The 19409-nt window shown below is 45.0% G+C and overlaps 1 protein-coding gene across 1 annotated transcript in view; it reads left to right on the top strand.

Annotated features, from left to right (window-relative positions):
• Window positions 1-19409, top strand: part of MMP2 (matrix metallopeptidase 2) — a 484562-nt gene that overhangs the window by 418546 nt on the left and 46607 nt on the right. Inside the window, exon 11 of the mRNA XM_073605023.1 lies at window positions 6286-6445. Coding sequence (XP_073461124.1) covers window positions 6286-6445 — 160 coding nt within the window. The remainder of the gene's footprint in view (window positions 1-6285; window positions 6446-19409) is intronic.

The following is a 19409-nucleotide window of genomic DNA, read 5'->3' as shown; positions in this document are numbered from 1 at the left end:
CCTGATAGTAGAGAGGAGGAGGAGGAGGCACATCACCAACGAGGCAGGATACCCTCCAGGGGCCAGCTTAAGGGCAGCACACCGACTGCATCACACCGCAGAGCTCCGCATGTGCAGGGCGCTGCTGTCTCTGCGCGTTATTACAAAAGTTCTTTGGTGTGGGCCTTTTTTGAGATGAGTGCATCAGATCTCACCGCTGCTATTTGCAACATATGTCTCAAGCGTATCTCTCGTGGCCAAAACATCTCCTGCTTCGGCACCACATGCTTGACCAGACATATGTTGACCTGCCATGCAGGTCGTTGGCAAGCGTACCTAAAAGACCCACACCAAAGAACAAAGAGGACCTCTCCTTGCTCCTCATCAGCTGGGATCTCCAACCCCATTATTCCTTCAGTCCTCTGAGAGGAATGAAGGTGTAGATTTAGGTGTGTCACAGCCAAGTACTTGGGGGCAATCTGCTATCGGTACACCAACGTCAGATTGTACCAGGCAAATTTCCCTGCACCAGCTGCTGAACTGCCGAAAGAAGTTCGCTCCCAGCCATTCACATGCCCAGCAGTTGAATGCTAGCTTGGCTAAATTGCTAGCATTTCAACTGCTGCATTTTCAGTTGGTAGACTCTGCCCCCTTCCGTGAGTTTGTGGAATGTGCGGTTCCTCAGTGGCAGGTTCCCAAACGCTACTTTTTCTCACGGAAAGCGATTCTGGCTCTCTACCGGCATGTGGAAGGCAATGTCTTGGCCTCGCTGGACAGGGCGGTCAGCGGTAAGGTGCATATTACCGCTGACTCATGGTCCAGCAGGCATAGACAGGGATGTTACCTCTTCTGGCAGCTGGGAAGGATGCAGGACAAGGTGCAGTAGTGTTGGAGGTTGTTCTGCCACCACGCCTCCAAAATACTACTAGTGGTGATTCTGCCACAGCTCTCTCCTCCACCCCCTCCTCTTCATCTTCCTCCATGGCCTCTTCCTGTGATTTGACTTCAGAACCAGCGGTGCTCCGTAGGCATTCAAGGGGCTACGCAAGCACGCGGGCCAAAAGATGCCATGCAGTGCTTGAGCTGGTGTGCTTGGGGGACAGGAGCCACACTGGGGCAGAGATTCTGTCAGCTCTGCAGGGGCAGGTTCAGAGGTGGTTGACGCATGCCAGCTTAAGGCAGGTATGGTGGTTTGCGACAATGGCACCAACCTCCTCTCCGCCTCCGACAGGGACAACTGACCCATGTGCCCTGTTTGGCTCACGCCCTAACTTGGTGGTGCAGCGTTTCTTGGGCAGGTACCCGGGCTTACAGGATGTCCTGAGGCAGGCCAGGAAAGTCTGTGTGCATTTCCACAGGTCATATAATGCCAGTGCTCGGCTGGCTGACCTCCAAAAGGAATTTAATCTGCCCAAGAACCGCCTAATCTGTGACATGCCCACCAGGTGGAACTCAACGTTGGCCATGATGCAGCAGCTGCACACACAGCAGAGGGCCATCAATGAGTACCTGTGCGACTATTGCACCAGGACAGGGTCAGGGGAGCTTGTTTTTTTTTCCCCACGCCAGTGGGCCATGATCAGGGATGCATGTACTGTCCTGTCACCATTTGAGGAGGCCACGAGGATAGTGAGCAGTGACAGTGCATGCATCAGTGACACTGTCCCCCTTGTTCACCTGTTGGAGCACACGCTGTGTGGAATAATGGACAGAGCGCTTGAGGCAGAACAGAGGCAGGAAGAGGAGGACTTCCTTAGCTCTCAAGGCCCCCTTTATCCAGACAGTGTTCCTGCATGCCCGCCGACCACACAGGAAGAGGACGAGCAGGAGGAGGAGGAGGAGGAGAAAGAGGAGGATTGTGTCAGCATGGAGGTGAAGCCTGGCACTCAGCATCAGCAGCAGTCTTTAAGGGATCATTTACAGTCCCAAGAAACCCTTGGACTTGTACGTGGCTGGGAGGAGGTGGCTGCGGATCATGTCGCCCTTAGTGACCCAGAGGACTCCGGACCGAATGCCTCAGCAAACCTACGTTGCATGGCCTCCCTGATCCTGCAAAGCCTGCGGAAGGTTCCTCGTATTCGTGGTATCAAGGAGAGGGATCAGTACTGGCTGGCAACTCTCCTTGATCCACATTACAAGGGTAAGGTTGCGGACCTTATCTTGCCATCGCAGAGGGAGCTGAAGATGAAACATCTTCAGGAGGCCTTGCAGAAAGGTATGTGCAATGCGTTCCCAGAGACTGGGAGGTTACAAATTCCTGTTCCTGGACAACGTGTTGCTGAAGCTTTGGTCAGTCAAAGAGAGCGGTGGAGAAGGTGGCCGTCTGACCAAGGCGTTCAGGCAATTTTTTAGTCCACAGCCCCAAGGTATAATCGGTTCCAGCAACCATCGCCAGCGTCTGTTTTACATGGTGCAGCAATACCTAGGGGCAAGATCTGACTTGGACACCTTTCCCACTGAAAATCCTCTGGGTTACTGGGTCTTGAGGATGGATCACTGGCCAGAGCTTGCACAGTATGCAATTGAGCTACTGGCCTGACCTGCATCCAGCGTTCTTTCGGAACGCACATTCCGTGCTGCTGGAGGTTTTGTAACCGATCACAGGGTGCGCCTGTCCACAGACTCGGTCGATCGACTGACCTTCATAAAAATGAATCAGTCTTGGATCACCACCAGCTACCAAGCACGTGATGCTGATGTAACCGAATAATTTTTTTTGAAAAGTCAGATCCCTTCAAGACTGCCTATGCTGATGCGGAGTGACTATCCTGTTATGCTGAGTGACTATCCTCAATGATCATACTGATAGCTTGTAAGAATATTTTTGGTTCTGGGTGCCGCCACCAGTGGCTAAGGCCCAATTTTTCAGCCCCTGTTTAACAGGGGCGTGTAATTACAATTTTTGATGCAATATTTTGCAAGGAGGGTTCGTTGCTGCACTCAACTAGAGTATTTGTGAGGGGTTGCAGTGTTGTGGCACCAGCACCAGTGCCTAAGGACCAATTTTTCAGCCCCTGTTTAACAGGGGCGTGTAATTACAATTTTTGATGCAATACTTTGCAGCAGGGCTTGTTCGTGCGCTCCAACTAGAGTATCTGTGAGGGGTTGCAGTGTTGTGGCACCAGCACCAGTGCCTCTTCCTCCTCAATGATCATGCTGATAGCGTGTAAGAATATTTTTGGTTCTGGGCGCGTGTACAGGGGCGTGTAATTACAATTTTTGATGCAATATTTTACAGGAAGGCTCATTCCTAGAGTATCTGTGAGGGGTTGCAGTGTTGTGGCACCAGTGCCTAAGGCCCAATTTTTCTGCCCCTGTTCAACAGGGACATGTAATTACAATTCTTGATCTAATATTTCACAGCAGGGCCCGTTTCTGCGCCCACCAACAGTAACTGTGAGGACTTACAGTGTTGTGGCACCAGCACCACCACCACCTAAGGCCCAATTTTTTTGCCCCTGTTCAACAGGTGCATGTAATTACAATTCTTGATCTAATATTTCACAGCAGGGCCCGTTCCAGCTCCCACCAAGTGTAACTGTGAGGACTTACAGTGTTGTGGCAACACCACCACCACCACCAAAGGCCCACTTTTTCTGCCCCTGTTCAACGGGTGCATGTAATTACAATACTTGATCTAATATTTCACAGCAGAGCCCCTTCCTGCGCCCACCAAGAGTAATTGTGGGGGCTTACAGTGTTGTGGCAACACCAACACCTAAGGCCACAATTTCTGCAGAGTATATAGGGCAGGCCCCTACTTTCAAACATCCAACTTACAAACGACTCCTACTTGCAAACCGAAGGAGATAACAGGAAGTGAGATTAAATCTACCCCATGGAAGGGAAATTCTCTCCTGTAAGAGTTAATATGGGAAAAACGTGTCTCCTCTCCACTGATGTTTTATCACCAATCCTTGTTTCACTAAAAACCACAAATTGTCAAAAAACATTTGTCATTGGGACAGAAAGTGAGGTAAAATCTTCTGAAGAGGTGCACAGACAGCAAAACAAATGTCACAGGGGTGATAACCCTTCCCTATGTTTTCCAAAAAGCTTAAAAATGTACCAGTTCAAAATTACAAACAGATTCTACTTAACAACAAACCTACAGTCCCTGTCTTGTTTACACCACCTGTATACTGCTGTTCAGAGGGCCTGGGGCCCCACGCTTTTCCTTTTTTTAATTTGAGTGCGGGGTTCCCCTTAATATCCATACAAGACCCAAATGGCCTGGTAATGGACGGGGGGGTACCCATGCCGTTTGTCTCACTGATTTTCATCCATATAACTGGGACCGGACATTACATTAAAGCCGTAAGCAGTTTTAAATGACTTTTACTTTAAAAATGTCATTTTGTGCAGGGACTGTTGTAAGCACGGGAAACACGCGCCACTTTACAGGCATACTATAGACACCCCCCATGTACGATATTTAAAGGAATATTTCACTTTTTTTTTTCATTTTAAGCATCATTAAAATCACTGCTCCCGAAAAAATGGCCGTTTTTAAAACTTCTTTTTGCATTGATACATGTCCCCTGGGGCCGGACCCGGGTCCCCAAATCCTTTTTAGGACAATACCATGCAAATTAGCCTTTAAAATTAGCACTTTTGATTTTGAACGTTCGAGTCCCATAGACTTCAATGGGGTTCTAACGTTCGTGCAAATTTTCGGTCCGTTCGCAGGTTCTGGTGCGAACTGAACCGGGGGGTGTTCGGCTCATCCCTAGTGGTGATCAAGTACCACCAAAAGACATTTGCACTGCATTGCCAAAAGACATTGCATGACCGAGCAATTGCCAGTTAAATTAGCACTATGTTGAATAGCAAAAAATGCCCTTGTCATGAAGGGGATAAAACCTTTCAGAGGTCAAGTGGTTAAAGGAGAAGTCCAGCCTGAGCTTGTTTGGCTGGGCTTCTCCTACGGGTCACAGGAGTGCAACCTGTTTTCATCAGAGAGTGGTCTAAAGTCCACTCTCTGCTGACGTCACTGGAATCAGTCCAGGCACCGCGTCATCCCGACAATGAAGTCTGGATTTGCCAGTTGCCTGGACTGATGCCTGTCTCAGCTTCTCAGCGAGCTGCTGAGAGACTGAGACGGTCGATCCCCGCCCCTCCACAGCTCAGCGCTCCAGTGAGCGTGGAGGAGCAGAGAGCAGAAAGGAGAGCTGCTGATTGACAGTGATCTCCTCCCGGGAAACTGTGAGAACCAAGCCATCTGTGATGTTCGGTGGCTCGGTTCTCTGTGTAGAGATGCCTGGGGACAGATGCAGCGTTGGTCCCATGCTGCATCCACCTAGGCAAGTATAATAAGGGAACCCCCCCTATACTTCTCTTTTAAGCAGGAGTGTCTAAATTTAGTTCTGCATGGCTGTAGTCAGCCAATGCTGATTTGTAGTTTTTGATTTATGCACCTTCACCTAAGTTCATCCAGGCTGTCAGTTCTCCCTTCTGTTGGTGGTACTGTCGCCTTTGGTATTACTGAGAGATCTTACAGTAGGTATGGATTATGAATATTCATATATTTTCCCTGCCCACTGTTAGGAGTTTACTGTACCAGTGGTGCATTGTCAGAAAGGGTATAAATATTTGGGGCTGGCTGATGCAAGAGCTCTTCCTTCCCGACTCTGGCCCGGGGAGGGTGTACATGATGAAACTGATGATTTAGGCCTGTCTGCCTGAGGGAGCCTGGGAAGTAATAAGGCCTGGAGCTGAGGCTTGGTACTGCTTATCTTCACTGGAGGTGAGATAGAGTTCCAAGGATGCTGGTTGACTCCCCTACAGAAAATCTGAATCAGGATGCAGCCCCTGAGGAGGATCCTACTGGAGTGTGTTACGTACCTTGTGGCAGAGCTTGATGTGTAGAGGGAGACGTCTCGTACAGCCCCGGCTGGGTGCCTCTCCTGGAGATAAATTGTTGCTGATCACATGGTTCAGAGAAGAATGCTAAACCACAAGAGTGTCAGATTTGACTTAAAGACCCTTTTTCCTGTGCTGTGACACGTGACGAGATGGAGTTCTGTATAAGAAACAAATATGGCCATATGTTTGATTTGCTGCTATGGGTTACTATACCCTAAACATTTATATTTATGTATTTTATTATGTAAGGGTCATTGGTCATGCTGTGTGAGACAAAAGAGTAACTACATTGTTAATAGTAGAGAATGTATCCTGTGGTTTCATTAGCATATTGAATGTCCTCTTAAAATCATGCTAATTTATGCAGATGCATATTTAGATATACACAATGTACTTGCAAAATCCATGAATTTTCTTTTATTATTTTTATCTCTTTAACAGGTGATGAATATTGGATTTATTCTTCAAGCGCGCTGGAAAGAGGATACCCAAAGAAGTTGACTAACCTTGGATTGCCACCAGATCTCAAACGTGTGGATGCTGCATTTAACTGGGACAGAAACAAGAAAACATACTTTTTTGCTGGTGACAAGTTTTGGAGGTAATACCAATCACATTAAGTGATAATACCAATTACAACCCTGAAAAATATGTATTCTGCACATTGAAAGTGTTTTACAAGGTCAAAGGGTATTTTTTTTATTAAGAAAGAAAAATTGGTCTTGAGAGTTGATGAAATGTGGTAAACGATAAGTTCACCTTTGTATTAAATTACATAAATGCAACTAATGTTATGAAAAAAAAATGCATTGATGAAATTAAACCATTTTAGCCTGGAAAGTATTTAAATCATGGTTACAGTACCATGGGTGCAATGCTGAGGCTTCTGCAGATGTCAGTACCCGAAATAAGGACTTTCAGTTACAAGAATTCTGGAAGGACGGCTGGAATACAAATGACATCACCACACTACTAAATCCAGCTGTACTTATGAACCAGAAATCTGCTTCTGAAAGTGTTCAACAAGAACGTGCACTGTTCCTCAAGAATCCGCTCTGGAAATCTCACAGCCCCTTCGGGAATGCTCTCACTCGCTGCACACAAGAGCAAGCTGGCTGTTACAGCTATAGAAAAAATAATAAACCGCGCTAAACAAAATTTATAATTGGTAAGGTGGAGGTGTTACCTACCACCAGCATATATTGAAAAAATATAAAAAAAAATAAAACACAAAAGGAAAAAGTCCAAATATTATGAAGTGGAATTAATCTTCAAAGATGACAGGATGTTCAGCTTATTATAAGTAACGATCCAAAATGAGCTAAGATTGCCCTTACCAGAACTCCAGTAACAATGGGCGGATGGCATTAAACCCTGCCTGGGCCTTTGGGATGAGAAAACCAAACCGTACCGTCCGTTTTCAAATTGTAGTCCCCTCAATGGATGCAGGAGAAAACACAAAAAGAACTGGCCATAGTGTAGTATATCAAATGCTCAGCATGGACAAACAGACATACCAAACACCCTGGTGAGCACACAAAAATAAACCAAAAAGGAAAACGGGAGGGTGTGAAAAAACCCACCACCGTGGCTGTAGATTGTGCTTACCGACTCACGGTGGTAACCAAGCTCTATGTTAGACTAGGAACTGATCAATGGTTGACCGGGAACACTTTGATTGGTCCACATTAGCCAGGAATCCATATCATCAGTATACAACCCAAAATATAAATGATAAACCTTCCATGGTGAAGTACATTAAAAACCAGATTTAATGAATAAAGTATTGCACTTACAGGATAAAAGAACTTGTATCGCATATATTACAAATCGCCGGCCGGCATAAAAACATGGGAGCGGAGCTCGTCCTACTTCCTGGTCACGTGGTAGCGTCGCTGCGTGCGTACCCAGACGTTATCAACAACTTTCTAACAAGACTATTTGTGTGCGCAGCCTATTGGTTTAGGGTATGCACCCCAGAGCACAAACACACATGCGTGGGAGATCTATTTTTCAAGGTTTCAGGTATCTTAAAGCAGAGTTCCAGGCTAAAATGTAACAAGGTTGTAAACAATACAGCACCCCATGCCCCCTCATTTTTAAATATTTTATTTTGTCTGTTTGGTACTTTTTTGTGTTCATTTTCAGGTGGATTTCCGCCGTATCTCGCCATGGCGAGGTACGTCATTTCCGCAATGGCATCGTGCCCTCCCCCCCGCTGCCTTCTGGGACCTGTGTGTGTCCCAGAGGACGACGGGACCATTCAGGAAGCGCAGCTTTTTTGCACAAGCGCGGTAGGAAACCGGCTGTGAAGCTTGAAGGCTTCACTGCCCGTTTCTCTTACTAGCAATGCCGGCACCTGCACCCGGAGCCGATAAATGGATCGGCTTGGGGTGCCAATATCGTGGGCTCCCTGGACAGGTAAATGTCCTTATATTAAAAGTCAGCAGCTACAGTATTTTTTTCCCCACAGGCTGGAACTCCGCTTTACTATCAAGCCACTTAAAAGAAACAAGGGAGCATGGATGTCGGCAACTGGTAACTTAATTGTAAATAAATCACAGAGGGATATACCAAATGGCAGTTTACAATAAGCAGATACTCGCACACAGCTAGAGAAGACATGGCTGTATGTACTATATCATAGATGGAATGCAAGCTGTCAGACTGCATGGATTCTGTATATTCTGTATATACAGCGGTGTGTTCATTGGCTCTGTGTGAGCATCAGCACAGCTGATCGTTGACCTGTCATTTGTTACAATATAACAGAGTTCCATGATTTGTTTACATTACAGTTACCAGTTGCTGATATTCCTGCTCCCTCTGTTTCTTTCATGATAAGTGCAAAACCTCATTGGTCCCAGTCCGAAGGTGCCGGGGGTTGAATAATATCTCATAAACTGCCAGGAATCTTTCAGCTTATATTAAAAGAAATATATATTCTTTTCTTTTTCTTTTTGCAATATATATATATATATATAGATATATAGATATATTGTATATATCTATATATCTATATATCTATAGATATAGATATATCTATATAGATATATCTATATCTATATATATATATATATATATATATATATATATATATATATATATATATATATATATATATATATATATATCTATATCTATATATATGTATGTGTGTATATATTGTATGTATATATTGTATGTATATATATATATATATATATATATATATATATATATATATATATAGATCTATCTATCTATCTATCTATCTATCTATCTATCTATCTATCTATCTATCTATCTATCTATCTATCTATCTATCTATCTATCTATCTATCTATCTATCTATCTATCTATCTATCTATCTATATATATGTGTGTGTGTGTGTATATATATATATATATACTGTATATATATACATATATACATACGTTATCGCGATCTTGACGAAAGTGTTTCACAATTCTTTCTATGCAAATAATTCTCTCTGCTCTGAAAAGAGAAAAACCAGGCAGTCTGCCAAGAATCAAAACATTCTTTATCAGTTGAACTTAAGTATAAACATTGTAACAATTTGTCAATGGAATAGACTGTGTGTAAGTGAAAAAAGTTTAACCACTAAAACGCTAAATCTTTTTCTGACATTTGTTGGTTTCAAGTTAAAATCATTTTTTTTGGTAGAAAATTACTTAGAACCCCCAAACATTATATATATTTTTTTAGTAGACACCCCCTAGAGAATAAAATAGTGGTTGTTGCAATATTTTATGTCACACTGTATTTGCGCAGCGGTCTTTCAAATGCAATTTCTTTTTAATTATTTTAATGAATTAAAAAAAAAAAATAACTAGTAAAGTTAGCCCATTTTTTTTGTATAATGTGAAAGATTTTACGTCGCGAGAATCATGAGAGAATCGTGATCTTTTTATTCTAAAGCAAAAAAAATTGTGATTCCAATTTTGGCCAGAATCGTGCAGCTCTAATATATAGATATATACCTATATATATACAGTCAGGTCCATAAATATTGGGACATCAACACAATTCTAATCTTTTGGCTTTATATACCACCACAATGGATTTGAAATGAAACAAACAAGATGTGCTTTAACTGCAGACTTTCAGCTTTAATTTGAGGGTATTTACATCCAAATCAGGTGAACGGTGTAGGAATTACAAGTTTGTATATGTGCCTCCCACTTATTAAGGGACCAAAAGTAATGGGACAGATTAACAATCATCCATCAATTTTCACTTTTTAATACTTGGTTGCAAATCCTTTGCAGTCAATTACAGCCTGAAGTCTGGAACACATAGACATCACCAGACGCTGGGTTTCATCCCTGGTGATGTTCTGCCAGGCCTCCACTGCAACTGTCTTCAGTTCCTGCTTGTTCTTGGGGCATTTTCCCTTCAGTTTTGTCTTCAGCAAGTGAAATGCATGCTCAATCGGATTCAGGTCAGGTGATTGAGTAGGCCATTGCATAACATTCCAGTTCTTTCCCTTAAAAAACTCTTTGGTTGCTTTCACAGTATGCTTCGGGTCATTGTCCATCTGCACTGTGAAGCACCGTCCAATGAGTTCTGAAGCATTTTGCTGAATATGAGCAGATAATATTGCCCGAAACACTTCAGAATTCATCCTGCTGCTTTTGTCAGCAGTCACATCATCAATAAATACAAGAGAACCAGTTCTATTGGCAGCCAAACATGCCCACGCCATGACATTACCACCACCATGCTTCACTGATGAGGTGGTATGCTTTGGATCATGAGCAGTTCCTTTCCTTCGCCATGCTCTTCTCTTCCCATCACTCTGGTACAAGTTGATCTTGGTCTCATGTGTCCATAGGATGTTGTTCCAGAACTGTGAAGGCTTTTTTAGATGTTGTTTGGCAAACTCTAATCTGGCCTTCCTGTTTTTGAAGTTCACCAATGGTTTACATCTTGTGGTGAACCCTCTATATTCACTCTGGTGAAGTCTTCTCTTGATTGTTGACTTTGACACACAAACACCTACCTCCTGGAGAGTGCTCTTGATCTGGCCAACTGTTGTGAAGGGTGTTTTCTTCACCAGGGAAAGAATTCTTCGGTCATCCACCACAGTTGTTTTCCGTGGTCTTCTGGGTCTTTTGTTGTTGCTGAGCTCACCGGTGTGTTATTTCTTTTTTAAGGATGTTCCAAACAGTCGATTTGGCCACACCTAATGTTTTTGCTATCTCTCTGATGGGTTTGTTTTGTTTTTTCAGTGTAATGATGGCTTTCTTCACTGATAGTGACAGCTCTTTGGACCTCATATTGAGAGTTGACAGCAACAGATTCCAAATGCAAATAGCACACTTGAAATTAACTCTGGACCTTTTATCTGCTCCTTGTAAATGGGATAATGAGGGAATAACACACACCTGGCCATGGAGCAGCTGAGCAGCCAATTGTCCCATTACTTTTGGTCCCTTAAAAAGTGGGAGGCACATATACAAACTGTTGTAATTCCTACACCGTTCACCTGATTTGGATGTAAATACCCTCAAATTAAAGCTGAAAGTCTGCAGTTAAAGTACATCTTGTTCGTTTCATTTCAAATCCATTGTGGTGGTGTATAGAGCCAAAAAGATTAGAATTGTGCCGATGTCCCAATATTTATGGACCTGACTGTATATAGATATATATCTATATATATATATATATATATATATATAGATATATATCTATATATATATATGTATGTAAGAAGGCCAGTATGGTGGCCTGCATTTATGGGAGGAGGCCAAGGGGGTATTTAACCAGCCTGTTCGCCTATGGTCTTTGACGGTTTCCTGTGCACGATACCACGTCACTAGGCCGACTATTCAACTCATTAGCGTCCGTGAGTTCCGTGTTCGAAGTTTCGAGGATTTCATTCCCGTTCAAAGTTTTCGTACAACATGTCTGGCTCGGCTTTCGCAGGTAGGGTTTCGTTTAGCCTTTTCATTTCATGCATTTGTTAGATATCTTGTCACCAAACCTCGATATCGAACTTACGAGTCATTCGTTAAAGAAATCCTAAACATAGCCGTAATATTAGCCACTCACTGGTGCCTCTATCATACCAAACATTTAATTATTTTACGTACCTCACTCTGATTCGAATCCAGTAGTGTCAGTATCGCACCGGTTCGTTCAGGCGTGCCTCACTTGTTTATTCTTCTCTATACCATGCTCCACAGATAGGTTCGTTGTCAGTCGAAATTTGCGGCACATCGATTCGTGCCTCTGTCGTGGCTATATCATTTCAATCATTTCACTCATTTCACTGTCACGTACCGTGCTCCGATACAAATCCAGTCGCATCCATGATGCACCGATTCATCCCGGCGTGCCCCAGTTGTTTTTTCGGCCTCATTTCAGTACATGTTCCAGAGTCTCGTTCATTGTCAGTCGCAGTCGCGGCACACCGATTTGTGCCTCTGTCATGGCAAAACATATCACTCATTTCACTGTCATGTTCCGATTCGAATCCAGTCACATCCTCATGCACCGATTCATCTTGGCTTGCCTCAGTTATTTTTGGCCTCATTTCAGTACATGCTCCAGAGTCCAGTTCGTTGTCAGTCGCAGTTTTCGGCTCACCGATTCGTGCCTCTGTCATGGCAAACCATTTCACTGTCACGTATCACATTCCGATTAAAATCCAGTCGCATCCGTAATGCACCGATTCGTTCCGGCGTGCCCCAGGTATTTTTCGGCCTCAGTTCAGTACATGTTCCGGAGTCCGGTTCGTTGTCAGTCGCAGTGGCGGCACAACCGATTCGTGCCTCTGTCATGGCAAATCACCGTGCCGTACCGTGCTCCGATTTGAGTCCAGTCGCATCCATGATGCATCGATTCGTTCCGGCATGCCCCAGTTGGTTTGGCCTCATTTTAGTATATGCTCCAGAGTCCCCTTCATTGTCAGTCGCAGTCGCGGCACGACCAATTCATCCCGGTGTGCCCCAGTTGGCTTGGCCTCAGTTCATTCTGTGCTCCACAGTTAGACTCGTTGTTGCAGTCGCGGCACACCGATTCGTGCCTCTATCATGGCATAAACATTTCACTCATTTCATTTCATGCACCTATCACTTCGAGTCAAATCCACTCGAACCAACAAAAGTCGCGTAAACGTACTACAAAGTTACATAAATCGGTCACTTAAATCACTTTTCCAAGTTAGGTAGTTAAACCCCTCACCAGTTGTCATCTGTCATTTCTCCACCAGGTCAGTCAAGTTCAGTAGGTCCATCCTGCACCAGGTTGGATGGTATTCCCCCAGGTAAAAAAAAACAAAAACCCAAAGGGCAGGAGTTGGGTACGTATTTCTATATAGAATAGAGAAACAACCTCGACTTTCATGTCACCCTCAATAGGTTCCGACCAACTTTTGACCCCAAAGTCACGACATCGCATCTAGGGCACAAGTCACCCAGAGCCATGTCTCAGGCCGGCAGTGAAGACCTCACAGCCCCTCTGTCACCTTCTCCAGTTTCAGAGAGCGGCAGTGTGCAGACCCTCAGGGGATGGATCATCCCCAAGTTGACTGCGGAACTGAGGCACAGGGGTGTGCCCTTCCCTATTACAGCCAGGAAGGCCGAGCTCTTCAGGCTCCTCTTCCCTCCGCCAACCACAGTTAGGCCCAGCACCCAACAGGTGTCCCTCCAGTCAATATCTGCCGCCATCTCTCAACTCCACACCATGGTATCATCTTTGTCTACCGCGGTCACAGATGTCCAAGCTAGAGTGGCACTCTTGGGGGCTCACCCGGCCACGACTATCCCTGACCCGACCACAGTTCAGGTTCTGACACCCCTTCCTGCAGGTACCACAGGGAAGAGTCCCACTGTCTACCCAGCACACTTGGTTCCAGCCAGCATTAGGAAGGACATCCTGGATGGCAAGGACATCAACCTTGCCTCCCTCCTCATTTTGGTCCACGACCTGGCAGAGAACAAATCTTACACCTGGGGAGACGTGTCAATGGTCCTCAAGGCCAAAGATCCCAGGCTTAACCGCAAGTTGTCCGTCCCAGAATTTGCGTTGGCCTTCGGAATGCTGAGGCATGTCCTATGCTCAGCCTCTCCCAGCAGGAGGGAAGAGCTGGACTTGTATCTTCACACCGTGGTGGACCTGGGCTATAAGTACGGAGGCTTTTTGTTTTACGATTATCATCGTTCCTTCTCTGCCAAGGCAGCAGCCAGGCTTTCACAATTCCAGACAGGCACGGATTGGAGCCTCATGGACACTGAACTGTTCTGCTGTCACTTTGCCGGCTTGCGCTCACCACTATGCGCTATCTGCCAGTCCTCCACCCACACTGCCACCTGGTGTGCCAATGCGGCAGTCAGTCGTCCCTTCGAGTTCCCCTCCACCTCCGGTCAGTGGCGCAGCGTGGGTTGTCAGCACCCGGGGCAAGGCAAGTAATTTGCGCTCCCTAACCTGCAGACTTTTAGCACTCCCCGAGTCCCTTCAAATACAATAGTACTTATCTACATGATTCCTATACTGACCTCTACACTAACCTACTTGATTTCAACACTGACCAACCTGATTCCTTTACTGACCATTACACACTACACTGACCACTATACTACACTGACCACTACCACTACACTAACCACTACACTATACTGTCCACTACACTATACTGTCCACTACACTGACAACTACACTATACTGTGCACTACACTGACCACTACACTATACTGTCCACTACACTAACCACTACACTATACTGTTCACTACACTATACTGTTCACTACACTATACTGTTCACTACACTGACCACTACACTATACTGTCCACTACACTGTCCACTACACTATACTGTCCACTACACTGACCACTGCACTATACTGTCCACTGCACTAACCACTACACTATACTGTTCACTACACTGACCACTACACTATACTGTCCACTACACTAACCACTATACTATATTGTTCACTATACTGACCACTACACTATACTGTCCACTACACTATACTCACCACTACACTATACTGACCACTACACTGTCCAGTATACTGACCACTACACTATACTGTCCACTGCACTATACTGTCCACTACACTGACCACTACACTACACTATACTGTTCACTACACTGACCACTACACTATACTGCCCACTACACTGACCACTACACTATACTGTCCACTACACTGACCACTACACTATACTGTCCACTACACTATACTGTCCACTACACTACACTGACCACTACACTGACCACTATACTGTCCACTACACTGACCACTACACTATACTGTTCACTACACTGACCACTACACTATACTGTTCACTACACTGACCACTACACTATACTGTCCACTACACTGACCACGACACTATACTAACAACTACACTGACCACTACACTATACTGTTCACTACACTGACCACTACACTATATTGTCCACTACACTGACCACTACACTATACTGTCCACTACACTGACCACTACACTATGCTGTCCACTACACTGACCACTACACTATAGTAACCACTACACTGACCACTACACTATACTGTTCACTACACTGACCACTACACTATACTGTTCACTACACTGAACACTACACTATACTGTCTACTACACTGACCACTACACTATACTAACCACTACACTGACCACTACACTATACTGTTCACTACACTGACCACTACACTATACTGTTCACTACACTGACCACTATACTATCCACTACACTATACTGTCCTCTACACTGCCCACTACACTGTACTGACCACTATACTATACTGACCACTACACTGACCAATATACTGTCCACTACACTATACTGACCACTATACTGTCCACTACACTGCCCACTACACTATACTGACCACTATACTGTCCACTACACTGACCACTACACTATACTGTCCACTACACTACACTGACTACTACACTATACTGTCCACTACACTAACCACTACACTGACCACTACACTATACTGACCACTATACTGTCCACTACACTAACCGCTACACTGTCCACTACACTATACTGTCCACTACACTAACCACTACACTTACCACTACACTATACTGACCACTATACTGTCCACTACACTGTCCACTACACTATACTGACCACTACACTATACTGTCCACTACACTGACCACTACGCCATAATACTGACCACTACACTATACGGACCACTATACTGTCCACTACACTATACTGTCCACTACACTATACTGTCCACTACACTGACCACTACACTGTCCACTACACTATACTGTCCACTACACTGACCACTACACTATACTGACTACTATACTGTCCACTACACTAACCACTCCACTGACCACTAAATTATACTGACCACTACACTGTCTACTATACTGTCCACTACACTACACTGACCACTATACTACACTGACCACTGCACTACACTACATTGTCCACTATACTACACTGACCACTATACTACACTGACCACTATACTACACTACACTGACCACCATACTACACTACACTGACCACTATACTACACTACACTGACCAACATACTACACTACACTGACCACTATACTACACTACACTGACCACCATACTACACTACACTGATCACTATACTACACTACACTGACCACCATACTACACTACACTGACCACTACACTACATTGTCCACTATACTACACTGACCACCATACTACACTACACTGACCACCATACTACACTACACTGACCACTATACTACACTACACTGACCACCATACTACACTACACTGACCACTATACTACACTACACTGACCACCATACTACACTACACTGACCACCATACTACACTACACTGACCACTATACTACACTACACTGACCACCATACTACACTGACCACTATACTACACTATACTGACCACCATACTACACTACACTGTGCACTACACTATACTGTCCACTATACTATACTGTCCGCCAGGGATGAGCTTCGAGTTCGAGTCAAACTCATGTTCAACTCGAACATTGACTGTTCGCAAGTTCGCCGAACAGCAAACAATTTGGGGTGTTCGCGGCAAATTCGAATGCCGCAGAACACCCTTTAAAAGTCTATGGGAGAAATCAAAAGTGCTAATTTTAAAGGCTTATATGCAAGTTATTGTCATAAAAAGTGTTTGGGGACCCGGGTCCTGCCCCAGGGGACATGGATCAATGCAAAAAAAAGTTTTAAAAACGGCCGTTTTCTTCAGGAGCAGTGATTTTAATAATGCTTAAAGTCAAACAATAAAAGTGTAATATCCCTTTACATTTCGTAGCTGGGGGGTGTCTATAGTATGCCTGTAAAGGGGCGCATGTTTCCCGTGTTTAGAACAGTCTGACAGCAAAATGACATTTCGAAGGAAAAAAAACATTTAAAACTACCCGCGGCTATTGCATTGCCGACAATGGGTGCGGACCCGGGTCCCCAAACACTTTTTATGACAATAACTTGTATATAAGCCTTTAAAATTAGCACTTTTGATTATTCATGTTCGTGTCCCATAGACTTTAACGGTGTTCGCGTGTTCGAGCAAACATTTTTCCTGTTCACATGTTCTGGTGCGAACCGAACAGGGGGGTGTTCGGCTCATCCCTACTGTCCACTACACTACACTATACTGACCACTATACTACACGGCCTACACTATACTGTCCTGCCTACAGTCAGTCTCTCTCTCCCTCCCCCCCCGGGCCAGTAACAAGACTCTCACGGGGGAGTCTCACTCACCTTCTTGTCCTGGCCTGCATCGGTCCGGAGGAGGAGGAGAAGACAGCTCACATTTTTGCTTCTCTCCCCCGCGCTCTGGCTGCTACCATGTTCCGTGTCCAGCGCACTGTGATTGGACGTATGGGGGTCATGTGCGGAGGCGGGACTTCCGGAGCGATCGTGGACAGGCCAGTCCTACACCTCACATGACCCCTATACGCCCAATCACAGGGCGCTGGACACTTAACCTGGCGGCCGGAGCGCGGGGGACACAGGAACTTGAAATTAGGAGGAGGCAGCCAGTTACACACACTGGCGCCCCCCTAAATGTCGCGGTAGGGGCCACGGCACCCCCTGCACCCCCCACGCTACGCCACTGCCTCCGGTGCAGTTCAAGGCCCATCAGCCCCTGTACAGACGCCCCAGGTGGACAAGTTCGGACGCTCTGTTCAAATAGTAGGAGGAGCAGTCATCTGCAATAATTTCAACTATGGATTGTGCAATTTCAGCCAATGCCGCCTGCTCCACGTCTGTATCATATGCCACAGGGCGCATCTGAAAGATTTATGCCAGGTAAATGTCCTATGGCTGGGGCTCTACCTCACCTCACACCCCACTCCCTCTCTGGCCACCTTCCTTATCCAAGGATTTACAGCAGGGTTTCATACCGGCCTCATCTCTCTGCCCCACACAACTTATGAATGCAGGAACCTCCGCTTAGCGGCCACTGACGAGCAGGCCATAGACCAGCTGTTACAGGCCGAACTGGAGCGAGACTTCATCATGGGCCCCTTCACTCAGCCCCCTTTCAACACCTGGAGAGTTAGCCCTATTGGGCTTGTCAAGAGCAAGTTCTCGAATAAAGTCCGTTTGGTGTACGACCTGTCTGCGCCTCATTCTTCCCACATTCCCAGCCTGAATTCCCTAATCCCATCAGAGGAGTTCTCCCTGAAGTATGCTTTGTAGACATGGCAATTCAGGCCATTATCAAAGCAGGCACAGGCGCCTGGCTCTCCGAGGCTGACATTTCGGACGCTTTTAAGCTTCTACCTATCCACCCGTCTCTCTGGTGCTGGCATGGTATTAAGTGGAAAGAGGCGTACTACTTTGCTACAAAACTGACCTTTGGCTCTAAGAGTAGCCCCTGGCTCTTTTGCACAGTCCCTCACCTGGATACTGTTGCATCAAGCTCAGTGTCAAGAAGTCATCCATTACCTGGACGATTTCTTGTTAATCGAACAGCCCAGTGTGCCTCCAAGAGACCTCGACAAATTGAGAGTCGTCTTTGGGAATCTCAATGTCCCCATTGCTGAACACAAGGTAGACAGACCAGCACACTCCATCACTTTCCTCAGAGTCAACCTAGACACTTGCTCCATGCAGGCCAGCCTCCCCCTCGACAAACTGACCCACATCAGGTCAGCCCTCCAAGACTTCACCCATACAAGGGGGTGTACTAAGAAGCAGCTTCAATCTGTATTGGGAATGCTCAATTTTGCAATGCGGATCATTCCCCAGGTTCAAACTTTTTTATAATTTTATTTTTATTGAAAGAACAAAAAAATTTTTTTCCAAAGAAACACATAAAGTTTCAATTTAAACATACAATGCCAAAATTGCAATATAAAAACAAGACGTGGATAAGAGAGATCCACTAATACAAGACACAAAGGTAGACTGCATTAACAGAGGTGAGGATAACTCATATTTAAATAGAAAACAGGTTAGAGGTCATATATGAGTAACATTATCAACTAGGATAGTACTGATGAAACCAGATGAGAGTGAGAGATATCAGTTTTGGGGTAAAAGAAACACATTGATACATATTTTCGAAAAGGAACAAAGGGGTTGGGGTATTCATATG

The sequence above is a fragment of the Aquarana catesbeiana genome, linkage group LG11 (assembly GCF_042186555.1).
Source record: "Aquarana catesbeiana isolate 2022-GZ linkage group LG11, ASM4218655v1, whole genome shotgun sequence".
Lineage (NCBI taxonomy): Eukaryota > Metazoa > Chordata > Amphibia > Anura > Ranidae > Aquarana > Aquarana catesbeiana.
This window is presented reverse-complemented; position numbering and strand designations above follow the sequence as displayed.